General features: G+C 40.2%; 1 protein-coding gene and 1 pseudogene across 3 annotated transcripts in view; both read left to right on the forward strand.

The window, feature by feature from the left end:
• KCNQ5 (potassium voltage-gated channel subfamily Q member 5) overlaps positions 1-15,287 on the forward strand; it is a 502,003-nt gene that overhangs the window by 464,749 nt on the left and 21,967 nt on the right. For all 3 annotated transcript variants that reach the window (XM_045842923.1, XM_045842924.1, XM_045842926.1), the window contains one exon: positions 10,372-10,480. In XM_045842923.1, the coding sequence (XP_045698879.1) occupies positions 10,372-10,480 (109 nt within the window). The remainder of the gene's footprint in view (positions 1-10,371; positions 10,481-15,287) is intronic.
• LOC123821408 lies at positions 292-1,068 on the forward strand (annotated as a pseudogene).

Genomic DNA, 15,287 nt, shown 5'->3' on the forward strand with positions numbered 1-15,287 from the left:
AAAAGAAAGAGTGGACGGCAGTGTGCAAACAGTACCCCTTGGGAGAGTACCCAGAGGTAATTAATGATGCTTAAACAGCACCCCAAGGAGCTGTTGTACTCCACTGTAGCTGGAGCATGGGATGGAAGGCAAGAGTAAGATGAGCCTGAGTGTGGGCTTCTGAGCTATCAGAACAAAGTTCCCTCACATGGCCATCAGACATGTTCAACTTTCGATCTGTGTTGACTTTGATGTTGAACATCAGTTGAGACGGGGCCCAGATACTGTTCTTGAAGTAGTGTGTGCATCAACATGTCCTGTTCCAGGGCTGGCTTCCACCACCACATTACCATTTCTTCACCTGAAGCACAAGTAGAATATGCTTTTAAGCCTAATTACCAGGGTGCCTTACATCAGTAGCTGTCAGAAAGAAACACCGTACAGTAGTTGTCACACAGAAGAAAGTACCTAACAAATTCTGGATTCCAGCACAGTGACTCACTTATTCAAGAAACCGAAAACATTGGCTATGAGATGATGGGAGTGACAGCTGGCAGCAGATCCCAAGTACAGAGGGCACGCTATGAGGCAGCTAATTGGAAACATGAGTATGGCTTTGAGATTCCCATGGACGCACTGTGTAAAAGAATTGCTGATATTTCTCAGGTCTACACACAGAATGCTGAAACGAGGCCTCTTGGTCACTGAGTGATTTTAATTGCTATAGATGAAGAACAAGGCCCTCCGGTATACAAATGTGATCCTGCAGGTTTCTGCTGTAGGTTTAAAGCCACTGCAGCAGGAGTAAACCAAAGGAGTCAACCAGCTTTCTTGAAAAAAAAAGAAGAAGAAATTTGATCAGACATTTGAACAGACAGTGGAAACTGTAATTACAAGCCTGTCTACTGTTCTAGCAATTGGTTTCAAACCTTCAGAGATAGAAGTTGGAGTAGTTACAGTTGAAAATCCTAAATTAATGTTCTTACAGAAGCAGAGGCTGACACTCACCTTGTTGCTCTAGCAGAGAGAGACTCGACAGTGCAGTTAGTTTACCAAATCCATGACGCCACTTGCCTGTGTGTTTGGTAACAACAGACCAACATTATGGAGGCCCTGATTGAAAAAGGAACCTCTCCCACTCCTCCTGCCGCTGAAGTGGTTAGGACTCTATAAAAATAAAAACAGTGCTTTTGAAAACAAAAAACAAAAACAAAACATCAGTCAATGCAGAAAAGACGCTGAAAGGAAATCTGTCAAAATTTAAGAGGATTTGCCTCAGTGTTAGAACTATGTGAATTTTTTTCTCAGTCTTTATGATTTCATTTAAAATTCAAATGTTCAAAGTTTTTGCAGAGAGCATATATTCCAATTATAGCAAGAGAAAAACATATTAAAATTAAAAAGTATTTGGAAAGAAAAAAGTCTAGAACAAAAAATATATTATCTGGAGTATTTTTCTGGGCTTCTCAGGAGTGTCTCGAGGGCCCAGTTTGCAATAACCAGCACAGAACAGGGAAGAAGAAGGAAGGACGTGAGCCAACGACATAGCAAAATGACACTGCGCTGCTGCAGCAGAGCCCAGGCAGTCGTTCTAAGCTCTATCTCAATTAAAGGAATTGCCTTTGAGCTACTGTGTGACTTAACTGGCGCCTCTAAATTTAGGATAATATGTAAAGTATTTAGAAATGATAGTGGGGGCCCTGGCTGGTGTAACTCAGTGGATTGTGCCCCAGACTGCAAAACAAGGGGTTGCCAATTCAATTCCCAGTCAGGGCACAGGCCAGGTCCCCAGTGGGGGGCACTCCAGAGCCAACCACACATTGATGTTTTTCTCCCTCTCTTTCTCCCTCCCTTCCCCTCTCTAAAAACAAATAAATAAAATTTTTTTTTAAAAAGAAGAAATGATAGTGGGGAAACGTCATTGAAATAACAATCAGCACCAGAAGGAAGGAACCCTGGGAAAATAAATTGTAATTCACAACAGGATATAATTAATTAGTTATCACCATCATTAATAACAGCCATTTTAATGTGTGTTGCTCATAGGATAATGGAATAGAATCATCATATGCTTCATTTAAAATCCTAAAATAAAAATTTGTTAACTTCTAGCCTTCACACACTTTTACTAGAATAAATATGTTACAATAATGGTTGCCATTAAGTTCTGGAACTTAGGAAGATTTTTTTCTTTATTCTAATAGTTTTTCTATTTTTCAAATACTCTAGCTTGGAAAGCATCTAGTTCTGTGAGGGAAAGACACGATCAAATTTATTAAGGAATTATGAGAAATACAAATCATTTGTAATCTCATAACCTGCTATAGCTAATTTCACTTTTACATATTCTCTTTTAGCTGGCCTGTTTTCTCTCCTTTTTTTTAAGATATTATTTATTTATTTTTAGGCAGGGGAAGGGAGGGAGAAAGAGAAGGAGAAAAACACCAATGTGTGGTTGCCTCCCACATGCCCCCACTGGGGACCTGGACCACAACCCAGGCATGTGCCCTGACTGGGAATGGAACCTGCGACCCTTTGGTCCACAGGCCTGCACAATCCACTGAGCCACCTCAGCCAGGGCAGCTAATCTGTTTTCATATGTCATTGTACATAGTTATAATTAACATGAGTATCTAGTCTCATAGGTCAATTTTATTTAACATTTAAAAATATTTTCATATTATTATACACTATTCACAATTATCTCTTGGTAGCTGTGTAGTACATTGTGGTGGTGAAGTACTACAATTTACAATTTTCTACTTTGGAACATTGAAATTTATATGATTTCTTCTGTGCAATAGGCAATAATACAATAAACATTATATTATCACTAGCAATGTGAAAATGCACCAGATTCACATCAAGTTTGTTAGTATTAGTCATTGTTCTTTTGTTAATTAATAGGTATAATTCCATACTTTCACATAATAATTTTTCTTTTATTTCTAGTAAGCTTGAATAGTTCTCAGTAGTTTTTACTACTAAACATTTATCCTGACTTTTGTACCTTTATATTCTAGATTGTGATACAATCAAATAAGCTCCTTATCCATTATAAACATTGTCTTTTTATATATTTTTATTTTTTCCCAATCAAGCACTTTTATTTGCATTCTCATTTAGTTATTTTAGGCAGTAACATTCTCTGTCTTCATGAAGAATGCTGTCATCTGCCTCCTTTACAGCATCTTCTATTGATCCAATGTAAATACAGTATCAGTCCTCCACGACAAAACAAATGTTTTCCGCTAGGTTTTGACAATTTGATTTTATGCTTGTCTGTGAATATGTGAGCCTCTTATACAATGGGGGACCCCAAAAAACCAAGTTTATCTTCTGGAGGGTGGGCCCCTTGTGGTACAGGTGAGTGTTCTAGGAACCCATCTGTATCAGTGTGCTAGCTGGTGGAGTTGTGAGAGGCTGTTTGACCTCAGTGAATTTTTTTTGAAGACTCTTTCAGTGTGTTATTCCATTTCATGATGGGTGATTTACAAGCACACCTGCCCACACTGCACTGAGTGTTTAGCAGTCTTTGACCAAAGGCAAGGTGACCCCCATGCCCCACCCTCCCTATTCACTCAATCTTGCCCTGAGCAACTGCTTTTTTTCTTTGTTTCCCTGAAAAAAGTTTTCAAAGGGAAACATTTTGCCAATGTGGAAGAGATGAAACAGAAAACTGTAGAAGCACTAAAAGGCATCAAAATCAATGAATTCCAAAACTGTTGTGAGCAGTGGAAAAAAGTCTCGATAAGTGTATTGCATCAAATGGAGATTATTTTGAAGGTGACTGAAGTTTAAACATGTAAGAACAAGTACATGCCCTGGCTAGTGTGGCTCAGTGGATTGAGCACTGGCCTGCAAACTGAAAGGTTGCTGGTTCGATTCCCAATGAGGGCATATGCTGGGTTGTGGGCCAAGTCCCCATTTGGGAACGTGCAAAAGGCACTCAATTGATGTTTCTCTCACACATTGATGTTTCTCTCTCGCTTTCTTCCTCCCTTCCCCTCTCTCTAAAAATAAAATTTAAAACATTTAAAAAAAGAAGTACACAATTCATTTATAAGTACATTTTGGGTTTTTTGGGGTCCCCCCTCATGTGTAAAACAGTAGTGACTCTTTTCAAAGAGAACAGTGCTGAGGCCTGGAAAGAATGAGGTTTCAGATAGCAGAGGAACAGAGGACAATAACTGGAATTCTGAAAACTAAGGCTTTTAAGTTGAGTAAGACGATGATGGAAACTTGTTCCTCTATCATCAATTTCCCAAGGGATTTTTTTTTAATGATTTGATCATTTCCTGTTGTCTTATGAAGCACCTATACTGTCTCAAACTGTTCCTTAGGAAAATATGGTAGTGGTACCTGGGGAAAGAAACATGGAGAATTAGTCCCAATTCAATGGCAGATGAGTCAAACACATTCCTCAGCTCTACCTGAGGAAAACCAGAGGATGTCAGTTTTTCACTTAAAATAACAGTTCTGGCCTTTGGGCACACATCAGATTCCTCCAGGGAGCTTTAAGAAAAACTCTGATGCCTGGATTCAAACCCTGGTTTCCTAATATTATTGGTCTTGAGGACATTATAGGTATTGAGATTTTTTAAACCCTCCTCAGGTGATTTTAACTAGTAGCCAAGGTTGAAATCCATTGTAATCACTTCATCAAGAAATGTAAGTCTTGGCTGGTGTGGCTCAGTGGATGGAGTGCCAGCCTGAGAACTGGTTTGATTCCCAGTCAGGACACATGCCTGGGTTGTGGGCCAGGTCCCCAGTAGGGGGCGTGCGAGACAATCGATCAATGTTTCTCCCCTTCTCTTTCACTGTCCCCCTCTCTCTGAAAATAGTAACATTTTTTAAGGAAATGTAAAAAAGAAATCTAATCTGTAAAAGGCAGTTAGCAAGAGAAAAGCTAGAAACTGCCTATACTTTTTTCATAAACACCTACCACATGCTGATGGCAAATTTCACAGTGGAACAGAAAACAGAAGTTTCCAGAATGTTTCTGTACCTTCTCCCTCTTCACCACCTAAGGTCTATGAGGTCCTTTCCAAACACTATGAAATAGATTTTCCAAAATGCAGGGGACCAAGGTATTTGAAACCAGATCTTGAACACTGCTCATCAATAGGACACAGAAGAGGTTTGGGAGAAAGAAGGTGTTGCATTTTATACTTCCTTTTCTGCAGGCATGGATTGTGCACTGGGGTAGCCTCCACATCCCTGGGAGGAGTGCCCACGAGGAGCACCGCACTCCACTGGCATTTGCTATTCATGACTAGGTCTTATGTTCAGCAGTGTTCACATGTGCTTATGTTCCCATGACCCACATCTCCCAAAATGCCAGGCAGAGAGCCAGATGTGTGGTTGGAGAGCAGGGAGCCAGCCTTGGCTGAAAATATAGCCCCACCCAGGTGCCTTAGGGTTCACAGAGGGTTTTAAGCCTCTAGAAATTATGAAAAGGACATTTAATGTGGTGTTAACCTCACTGGAAAGAAATTGACATCTCAAAATACTTATGAGGCTGAAAGATGGCAATTTCCCCATTTTTGAGGCTTTAAAAATAAGGAGAAAAATTTTGTAACTCAACCGTTGCTTCAGTAGATGTCAGCACAGACACTGCTCTGACCAAACCTACAAAGGAAATTTTTCAAAGACTGAGAGTTTATGCTGTGAGCAATCCAGTTTAGGTGGTATAACAAATTCCACAATCAGGTGCATTTGGACATAATGCAGTTGGTGACTGACTCCCATCTTCTGCCCAGTCCTGTTTCTAAACAAGGTGGAGGAACTGAAGCTCTTGTTGGGGTAGAGGACAGGGTTGAGGGAGAGCAGCATTACCTGGAAGGGAACCCATAATCATGTGGGATGTGCCCATTTCCATTTACAGTCAGTGCAAACATTATAATTTCACTGTCTTTACCTTCTGCTTATTGTGACCGTGCACACCTGCTGAAGTTTCCCACTAACTTTGTAGTAACAGAACCCCGTATTTCATACTATTTCATTGTTTGAATCTTCATGATCATGTTAGGGTTGGGTGTGTCATATTTTCAAGTAGGTAAATCACTGATACAGGCATCGCAGGATCTTCTCTCCCTGTAAGCTCTCCCGTGTTCCCAGTTTTCTGTGGTATAAAATAGAACCATGTTAGAAGTGGTTCTCACTAGATTTCAGATGAAGGGAAGCACTCATATGCCTCTATTTTGAAGGGCAGCGTAAAATACTCCTGTGAATTCTATACTGGGAATCCTGACAAAGTGCATTAGTTGACATTTCTTTTGGGTAGCTAACATCTGGGTTTCTCACAGGGCTCCGTAAAGGTACCTCATGACTGGCTCTGACAGCCACCTGACCTGTGCGTGAGCCCCGTCCCCCACACACAGACAGTGTCCTCGCAGTCCCGGGGCATGTGTGCCTCCAGGTCTTTTGTGGGATGGACTGACTCCGCACATGACCACGGTAACCACATGTCTCCAAATCTGATCCTTTTTCAATGTTATGGTGTTACTGCACCTGAGATCACAATAGCAAGGTGCACACAGCCATGTGAAAGAAAATGTAATGCAGGAAAAGAAATCCAAGTACCCACAAGAGGGGCAAGAAAGACCAATCTGGAAGGAGTCGGGAGTGAGACTCAGGGTCAGGCAGTGTTGAACAGTGCAACTCCCGAACCCGACTGCTTGGATTTAAATTCTCCTCTGCCACTTACTCTCCGTGGGTCCCTGGGCAAGTTTCTTAGTTTCTGTGCCTCACTTTCATAATCTGTGAAATAAGAGCTAATAATAATAATAATAATAATTCATGGGGTTTGTAGCAATTAATTAAAGTTCTTGCCACATAATTTGATTTCCCTAAAAAATACATTAGTATTATTATCATCATAATGATTGTTCTTGAGTGAAGAGTTGAAAACCATAAAAAAAGTTTTCCCAACTTTGTTAGTTTCCTAGGGATGACATAACAAATCACCACCAACTGGGTGGCTTGAAACAACAGAAATTTGTTCAGTCGTAGTTCAAGAAATCAGGGTGTCCAAAAGCAGAGTGTCACCCCAGTCGTTTCCTTCTGGGGCCTCCGAGGGAGAAACCATCACATGCCTCCCTCAGTTTCTGCTGGGTGACAGCTGTGCTCAGTGTTCTTGGCTTGTAGATGCATCAGTCCAGCCTCTGCTTCCATTTTCTCTGTGTTCCTGTGTCTTCTCCTCTTCTGTCTTACAAGGGCACTTCCACTGGACCTAGGGCTCATCCTAATCTAGGATGATCTCAGCTTAAACCTTACCTTAATTACATCTGCAAAAACCCTTACTCCAAATACAATTATATTCTGTTGTTCCAAGTGAACAGGAACTGTGGTCAGCAGTGACCACAGAACGCTGCAGATGGCTCAACACTCGAGAAAAACATACACAGAGACAACCAAGTCCTGTGGGGAAGTAGGAACGAAATGGCCACTCTCTCTGGTGGGGAGAGCGCCCTGTTCCCCCCGGAGTGGCTTTTTATTGGTTTTGTTTGCATAAGAATTCAGGTAAAGCTCATTACTCATTGCTAAAAAGTAAGGATTAAACAATAGGTAACAAGGAACTCTGAGGGCTATTTTGAGTCAGGGTCAAAGAGCTGTAAAAAATTTTAAGGAACAAACTTACTTCTTCCCTAGACCCTCATCATTCAACTGAGAGCATTCTAAACAAAGCAGGTTTCACAGGATTTTACATATTCTTTCTTAAGCCTGATCACCCGGGGAACCCGCCCTTTTCAGCACAGAGCTGCACCACCCTGTCATTGTTTCAGGCTTAGGTGGAGCAAGGGAAGTAAGGCAATCTAGAGATAAGAAGATTTTCTCCCAGATGATGAGGACTCAGGCTATGTCAAAGCCGAGGGGCGAGGGTCCATCACCCCCTTTTGCCGTACCCCTCAAAGTCCTTCCTTGGAGGCCTCCCACATGACTGTGCCTGTCTTAGGTCGTTCCCCCCTTGGGGAATCTTACCTGTCATTGGCTAACCAACCAAGCATTGGGAGCCAGGCAGGGTGAAGTAAAAGGAGCAGAAGAGGTGCTCCTTCCAGGGAGATAAGCTTTTGTCTCCTTGGTGGCTTATGGTCCAAGGTCATTCCTTCAGCCTTAGCCTTGGCAGGGTTTACAGCTTCTGATACCAGGCAGGGCGGTTCCCAACAATGAACTTGGGGCCAATACTATTCAGCCTACTTCACCAACTAAGAGCAGATTGGGATCAGATTGGAGGAAGAAATCGTGAAGAGTCCTGGAAGAATCTCACCTAACCTTGGGCATGGTGTTAGCAGAGCATTGTGTTGTATGGGTGGTCAATCAAGCAAAGTGGCTGGCTATCCTGAAAGTCATCACTGAGTCAGAACCAACTGACACAGAGTTAGTCACCATGCTGCAGTTCAAACTGCAGACAACTTCTCTGGGGAGAAGCCGAATGTACCCAGCAGGCAGCATGTGAGCTGAGCTCTTCCCCTTGCCCTCTCCTGACATATTGCATGCCACTGCTGAACCCACTATTGGACCTTGAACGCGTTCTGACACTGGGTAATCAACAGCAAGAGCAAGACCTTTGGAGCCTCAAGGAACTGGATTTTAATAACATGCTCTGCAACTTGCTGGCTCCACCTACCACCTTTGTGTCTCAAGTTTCCTCCACTTACCTTCTCTGAGCCTCAGTTTTGATATTTAAAAACTAGGCATAATATCACTACAAACTTGTAGACGTCAGAAAACGAATGTATGCAGAAGCTATACTTAAGTGCCTGGCATAAATTTCAGTGAGTGGTTGCCATTATCATTACCTTTGTGAGGCCAGAGGGACCATGAAAAAGAGCCATGAAGAGCCATCTGTGTCTCTTCCCCCACCACCAGCTCCACTCTCAGCACACAGTAAACTGAGAAACACACAGAAAATAGTTTAACTGAATTACACATCAACTGCATTTTATTACAAGCACTTCTTCAGTAAATAGATCTCAGGAGCTTTTCAGGGTTTTTTAACCGAACCTGGACAGCCCATGGCACAGAACTTGTCTTGACTTGGCAGACGAACCCTGGGCAGAGCAAAGGCAGCAGAAAGCATTGTGGGTCCTTTCGTGTATGTTAGCATTTAAAGAGATTTAATAGTATTCAGAGGCTATATAACTCATGTCTCATGTGAATTTTTATTACTTTATTACCAAACTAATGCATGTTCATTGTAGAAATTTTGGAAATATAGCCAAGCAAGAGAATAAACTCATTTTTTTATTGTCATTCAAGTACAGTTGTCTCCATTTTCCCCATCACTGCCCTCCACCCCAGCCATCCCAACTTCCGACCCTTGATCCTTCCTGTTTTGGTTTTGTCCATGTGTTCTTTATAGATGTTCCTGAAAACCCTCCCCCGTCCCATTGTCCCCTCCCTCCCCTCCCCATTACTGTCAGGTTGTTCTTAATTTCAATGTCTCTGGTTATATTTTTCTTGCTTGTTTGTTTTGTTGATTAGGTTCCACTTATCGGTGGGATCATATCTTAAGAGCAGATAGATATATGGATTTTTCTTTAATAATATATTGTGACATTTTTTCCAATAACTAGTTTTCAACATTATTTTTAACAGCTTCTTAATATTCCATTATATAAAACTGCCAATATTTATTTAACTCATCCTCTATTCCAGAAATTGTAAGTCATTTTCAATATCTTGTTGCTGAAAACAGCTATAATGATATGAGTTTATCCCTTATTAATTATATAAATTCTTACTAATTTGGTTTATTTTAACCCTACCCGCTTTTCCAACCTTCGCAATTAACCCAAAAGTCAATTTGCTCAGTTTATGAGAAACTGATTTTGTTAATTTAACCTGAAAATCTGTCAGCATGGATTGCGTTATCTTAAGCACAGGGCTGCCTGTGTCTGGTGACTGAGAAATAGTCAGTGCTCCTGGACCTGACCACTTTCTCACTTGTTCAGAGCGTGGGGCTAAGGGGGTTGATGCCATGGGTTTCAAGCTCCAGCTACACAGGCCAGTTAGTTAACTATCTACACACTGTTTCCTTAACTCCAAAGAACTGTTTTTTAAATGCTGGCTGTTCATTTCAAAGAACTGGACAAAGAGCAACTGTGGATCAATACAAATCTATCACCACTGAAGGAAAGACAGTGTGTCAACATCTTCATTTTCCCCATGGAAAACAGCTCAGTAAGGTCTTTGTGTCAAATAATGTAAAATTGGTGAGGCTGTAGAAAAAGCAGAGGGAATAACACTGGGAAAAACAATTGGCTGACCTTATGCTTTTTTGATTTATAAGTTTAGTCTGTCAGTCCCCCGTGTTGCTCTGTGAGACAAGTTCAGCGGCATGTTCTAAATAGCTGGTCGCAGTGTTTAACTGGCAATTCTCTCTTGCAGCTGACACGGCCCTTGGCACTGATGATGTGTATGATGAAAAGGGATGCCAGTGTGATGTATCTGTAGAAGACCTCACCCCACCACTTAAAACTGTCATTCGAGCTATCAGGTTTGTGGAACACCTCTGACAAGATGATTCAGAAACCTATGTTGCTATGTTGTTAAGTTCTTTTTTTTTCTTTTCTTTTTTTTTTTTGCTGGTAAATCTCCTGGAATAATTGCCTTCTCTTTTCCTATTCAACCACACCCCTATTAAATTCTGAAATATTTTTTCTTAATACAAAACTCTACAGTATTCAACACAAAGTATGATACAAAAGGTGGGTGGGATTTAAGAAGTCATGCCATGTCAGCAAGATGACATGAGAATTGGCTTGTCATGTGATTGGCTGCCTTTTAAAGATATTTAGTGTATAGATGCCACTGGATTTTTAAAACTATTTTCATGACTTGATGTTCCAACCCATGTTCTGTAATTCGTATCAAAGAAAAAATCCTCTAGGTTATTTCAAAACAGGTTGAGTTCTAAAAATGGAAAAGCTAAAGTATTCTGCAGTTGCTCGTACCTTGCTGAAATTTAACTGTTAAAAGCAGATCTTAATATGTTTCCTCTGCTGATGGCAGAAAAGGAAGTGAATGTCCAAAGCAACTTATTTCCAGGATCCACTCCCCACAAAAAAAAAATTAGAAGCTGGACTAAATGAACTGCGGCGTGCTCGGCCTGCCGACATTAATCCCTTTGGGAGAATTTGCATCTGTCAGAAAATGCTGAGCAACTATATTACAAAGAAATACCTCTGATATTTTGGTTCTTTTGACCTCTTACCAAAAAGCCAGAGGGAAGCCTTACAACTAACCCAATTTAGCTATTCAGAAACTTGGTCTAAACTCAGATCAGTATGATTGATTATTTATTTCTATTTTGAGTTAGTCATTTAGCATCATGTTACTCATTGCTTTACTTTATGGTTGGAAGTCACTGGGAAAGCAGAAATGAGTTCTAAAGATTTTGGTAAGTGTCTGTGGGGTTGAAGAAAATCATGGTATGATGAATTGGTGTACCCCAAAAGATGCTTAAACGTTATCTGTAACAACTTAGAAAGAAGTCCGGTTTCTTCCCAACAGAATCTTCAAGCAACAATCCCTATGTGTGAGGGGATCAACCCTCTTATGTGTCCTGGACCATCCAGATTATGCCTCTTGTCTCACTGTCATCATTAGAAACACTTCCTGTCTTTCTCAAAGTTTCCCACTTTGGACAATTATATGATCACCCTATAACTTGGAACCTGGAAGGCTTGGATAATATTTAATCCCAGTAAATGCAAGGCTATGCAGTAAAATGATGCATGAGGCTATCAGTTAAAGAGATGGAAAGGACCTAGAACTGCACTGCCCAATATGGTAGCCGCTGGCCACATGAGGCTATTTAAATTAATTAAAATTAAATAAAACTTATTTTTAATAAAACTTAACATTCAGTTCATCAGTAGCACTGCCAACATTTAAGTGGCTAGTGTAAATTACACTGGGCAGAGGAGATACAGTAGATTTCCATCATTGCAGAAAGTTCTATTGGACACTGCTGGTCTAGAAGTCACCTTGAAATTCTTTACGTTCATTTATTACATCCATCAAAGACTCTAAAGCAGCAATTTTGAACAAGAGTGCCATAAGAATTTTTAAAACATGCAACACCTGACTATATAGTCAGGGGCACTGACTTCTTTTCCCTTAGATTGTCAAAGAAAAAAATGAAAACAGCGAACACAATAATAGCCGTCTGGTTAAATGCCCTGTCTTGAACAATAAACATGTAGGTCGTACAATAAACATGTAGGTCGTACAATAGAACAATAAACATGTAGGTCGTTGCATCTTATTGGTCACGTCGCATAATAAAGTGGCATCTGATAGATTAATTCCTGCTACCAGTAACTCTTATATACAAGTGTAGGCCCCTGATTTTTTTGAAAAGTTACTTTGGAGCCCTGGCTGGTGTGGCTCAGTAGATTGAGCACCAGCCTGGGAGCTGAAAGGTCTCAGGCTCAATCCCCAGTCAGGGCACAAGCCTGGGTTGCAGGCCAGATCCCCAGTAGGGGGCATGCATCAACTGATCGATGTTTCCCTCCCTTCCCCCTCTCTAAAAATAAATAAAATCTTTTTTTAAAGTTACTTTGGAGCTAAAAGGGTAGGTAACTACTTTTTTTTGTAAATTAATTGAAATTATACCTATTTTTGTCAGATTGGCAAAAATATATATTTTTAGTGTACTGCAGAATTTTAGTAACTAGTTTGTGTGCTGTGAGAGGAAAAAGGCTGAAAATCACTACCCTAAAGTGAAGGTAGGCAATTCATCCACAGATTTGTCTGATTTGCAACAAATATGGTAAAATCTTATCTAATACGAACAGATTAGCTTTCCTAAAAGTCATATTTAATCCAGTCTGTGTCATTTCCCAAGACCTGCAGAAGCTTTCTAAGTTTGCCTCGCTACCTATAAAAAGAATTGTGAGCTGCAAGAAAGAAAAATGAAATAAGTTTATTCTGCTAGCTAAGCAGTTTAGCAGGAGCTTAAGATTTACTTTCTTATACCTTCCTCTTGAAACTTGACTGATTTTTGCAAGGTCCTTTGCAAAATTCCCCTTTTCAGAATTCTTCTTGGACAGAACTTTATTACTTATATGTGGATTTTGGAAGCTTTCTGGTTGCTACTTCGTGACACTTGAGGGAGATGTTTTTCTCCTCCATATCCTGATTCTGATGAGTGTATTTTCATTTCTCACTTCTAAGTCCCATTTAAAATTGTCAGGTTCTATATAAAAACATAAGAGCTACACCCAAGAGTTTATAACTCATTGGAAATCTTTGACTCACGATATTACTTAACTTATGATTACTTAACACATGATTGAAAGATCAACCAATACAATGAGCAGTTCTGAAAAAGAGTTTGCAGGTATACATCCCTAAATCTTACTCAAAAGAGTACTGTTCCTGAGTTTCATAAAACATAAATGAATTGAACATCATTTGTTTTTTTGCCAGATCATGCTCACCTCTTACTGCACACCTGCAGTAGTAAGTTATATATATACTACAGATTGCAAGTGTGAACCATCTATTGCTCATCTCTAAAATAGTGACCTCATTTTGGCATTCTCCTTGTTATTTTTGGTTATTTGATTATTGAATGTGACTACTTGAACATGCATATGTCGCCCAGTAGCTTTTTCAATAATAATAGGTTTTCTTAAATTCAAACTAAAATTAAAATATGTAACAGAAAATATGTATTCCGTTGCAAGGATGTCAGTAGAGAAGATAACCTCATTACCTTCACCAAGAGCAAAGTCAGAATTCTTTAAAAATATCTGTTACACATCTGCCATTTTCTAGTTATTTTTTTAGAGTAAAGATTCTCAGGTAATGAGATGATTAAGACCACTCTCAACTAGTCTGGACTTTATTCCTTGACTATATTTTGAGACTCTTTTAAGGAATGACATCACTGCCCTGACCAGTGTGGTTCAGTTGAGTGGGCATTGTCCCACAAAGCTAAAGGTCGCCAGTCTGATTCCTGGTCAGGCCACGTGCCTGGGCACCAGTCTGTCCCTCATTGGGGAGTGTGTGAGAGGCAATCGATCAACATTTCTCGCTCACATCAATGTTTCTCTCCCACTCTTTCTCCCTCCCTTTTTTTTTAATAAATAAAATCGTTTTTAAAAAAGAGAATGACATCACTTTTTATAGTGCCAAGCAATGGCTATTCTTAGACATTTCCAAAATATGTCTTAAAAGACAAAAGAATACTTAGTTTTGTATAGTTTCTCCAGGATTACCACAGATTATCCTCAAAACATTAGTGGGAGTGCACAAAGATCCTGGAAATGTGTTGTCAAAGTCATTTCTGAGAGTGAAGAGTGTACTTATTTTTAACAAAAATTCTGTATCTTGTTAATGGTTAATTTTTTTAATTTATGCTGTTACAGTTGTCCCAGTTTTCCCCCCTTTGCCCTCCCAGACCTCCTCCCACACCCTAGTCAATGCCCACACCCTCGTCCATGTCCACACCCTCGTCCATGTCCATGAGTCCCTCCTGTATGTCCTTTGACTATCCCTTCACCTTCTTTCCATCATCCTCCCCTTCTCCCACCCCTCTTACAGCTGTCAGTCTGTTCCATGTTTCTATTTCTCTGGTTCTATTTTGGTCACTAGTTTATTTTGTCAGTGGTTTAATTCAAACAATTATGTGTCTTTTTTCCACTTAGAAATTAATTTATAATAGAAAGATGAAATTAGCAGGGAAGTAAACAGATTGACAAGCAAATTGATAAACTCTTGAATATTCTATATGCTCACTTTTCACTGTTATAGATAGTTGTTTGCTAGGGCAGCCATAAAAAAATACCACAGAGTGAATGGCTTAACCAACAGGAACTTGCTCACAGTTCTGGAGACCGGAAGTCCAAGATCAAGGGGTCAGCAGAGTTGCTCTCTTCTAAGGCCTCTCTTTTAGCACACGGGTGGCCATCTCACAGTGTCCTCACGTGGTCTTTCTCCCGTGCACCCGCTTACCCATGTCCAAATTTCCCCCTTCCTATAATGATGTTAGTCAGATTTCATTAGGGCTGACCCTGACAGTTTCATTTTAATTTAATCTTCTCTTTAAAGGTCCTATCTCCAAATACAGACACGACGTTGTGAGGCGCTGAGGCTCCGGGCTTTCACATACAGATTGGGGGACACGGTTTAGTCCTCACTCATGGCAAGACACTGTTGTAGTATCACTGTTCAAAAAATAGTTTCTCAGACATAGTATCAAAATTTCAGATTAAACACAAGCCCACTAATTACCTGGATATGTTCCTTTGTGATATCAATCATCCGGATATTGGGGACTATCTGAAAAGTTT

Source organism: Phyllostomus hastatus, unplaced genomic scaffold (assembly GCF_019186645.2).
Source record: "Phyllostomus hastatus isolate PE091 unplaced genomic scaffold, TTU_PhHast_1.1 phas_contig_40, whole genome shotgun sequence".
Lineage (NCBI taxonomy): Eukaryota > Metazoa > Chordata > Mammalia > Chiroptera > Phyllostomidae > Phyllostomus > Phyllostomus hastatus.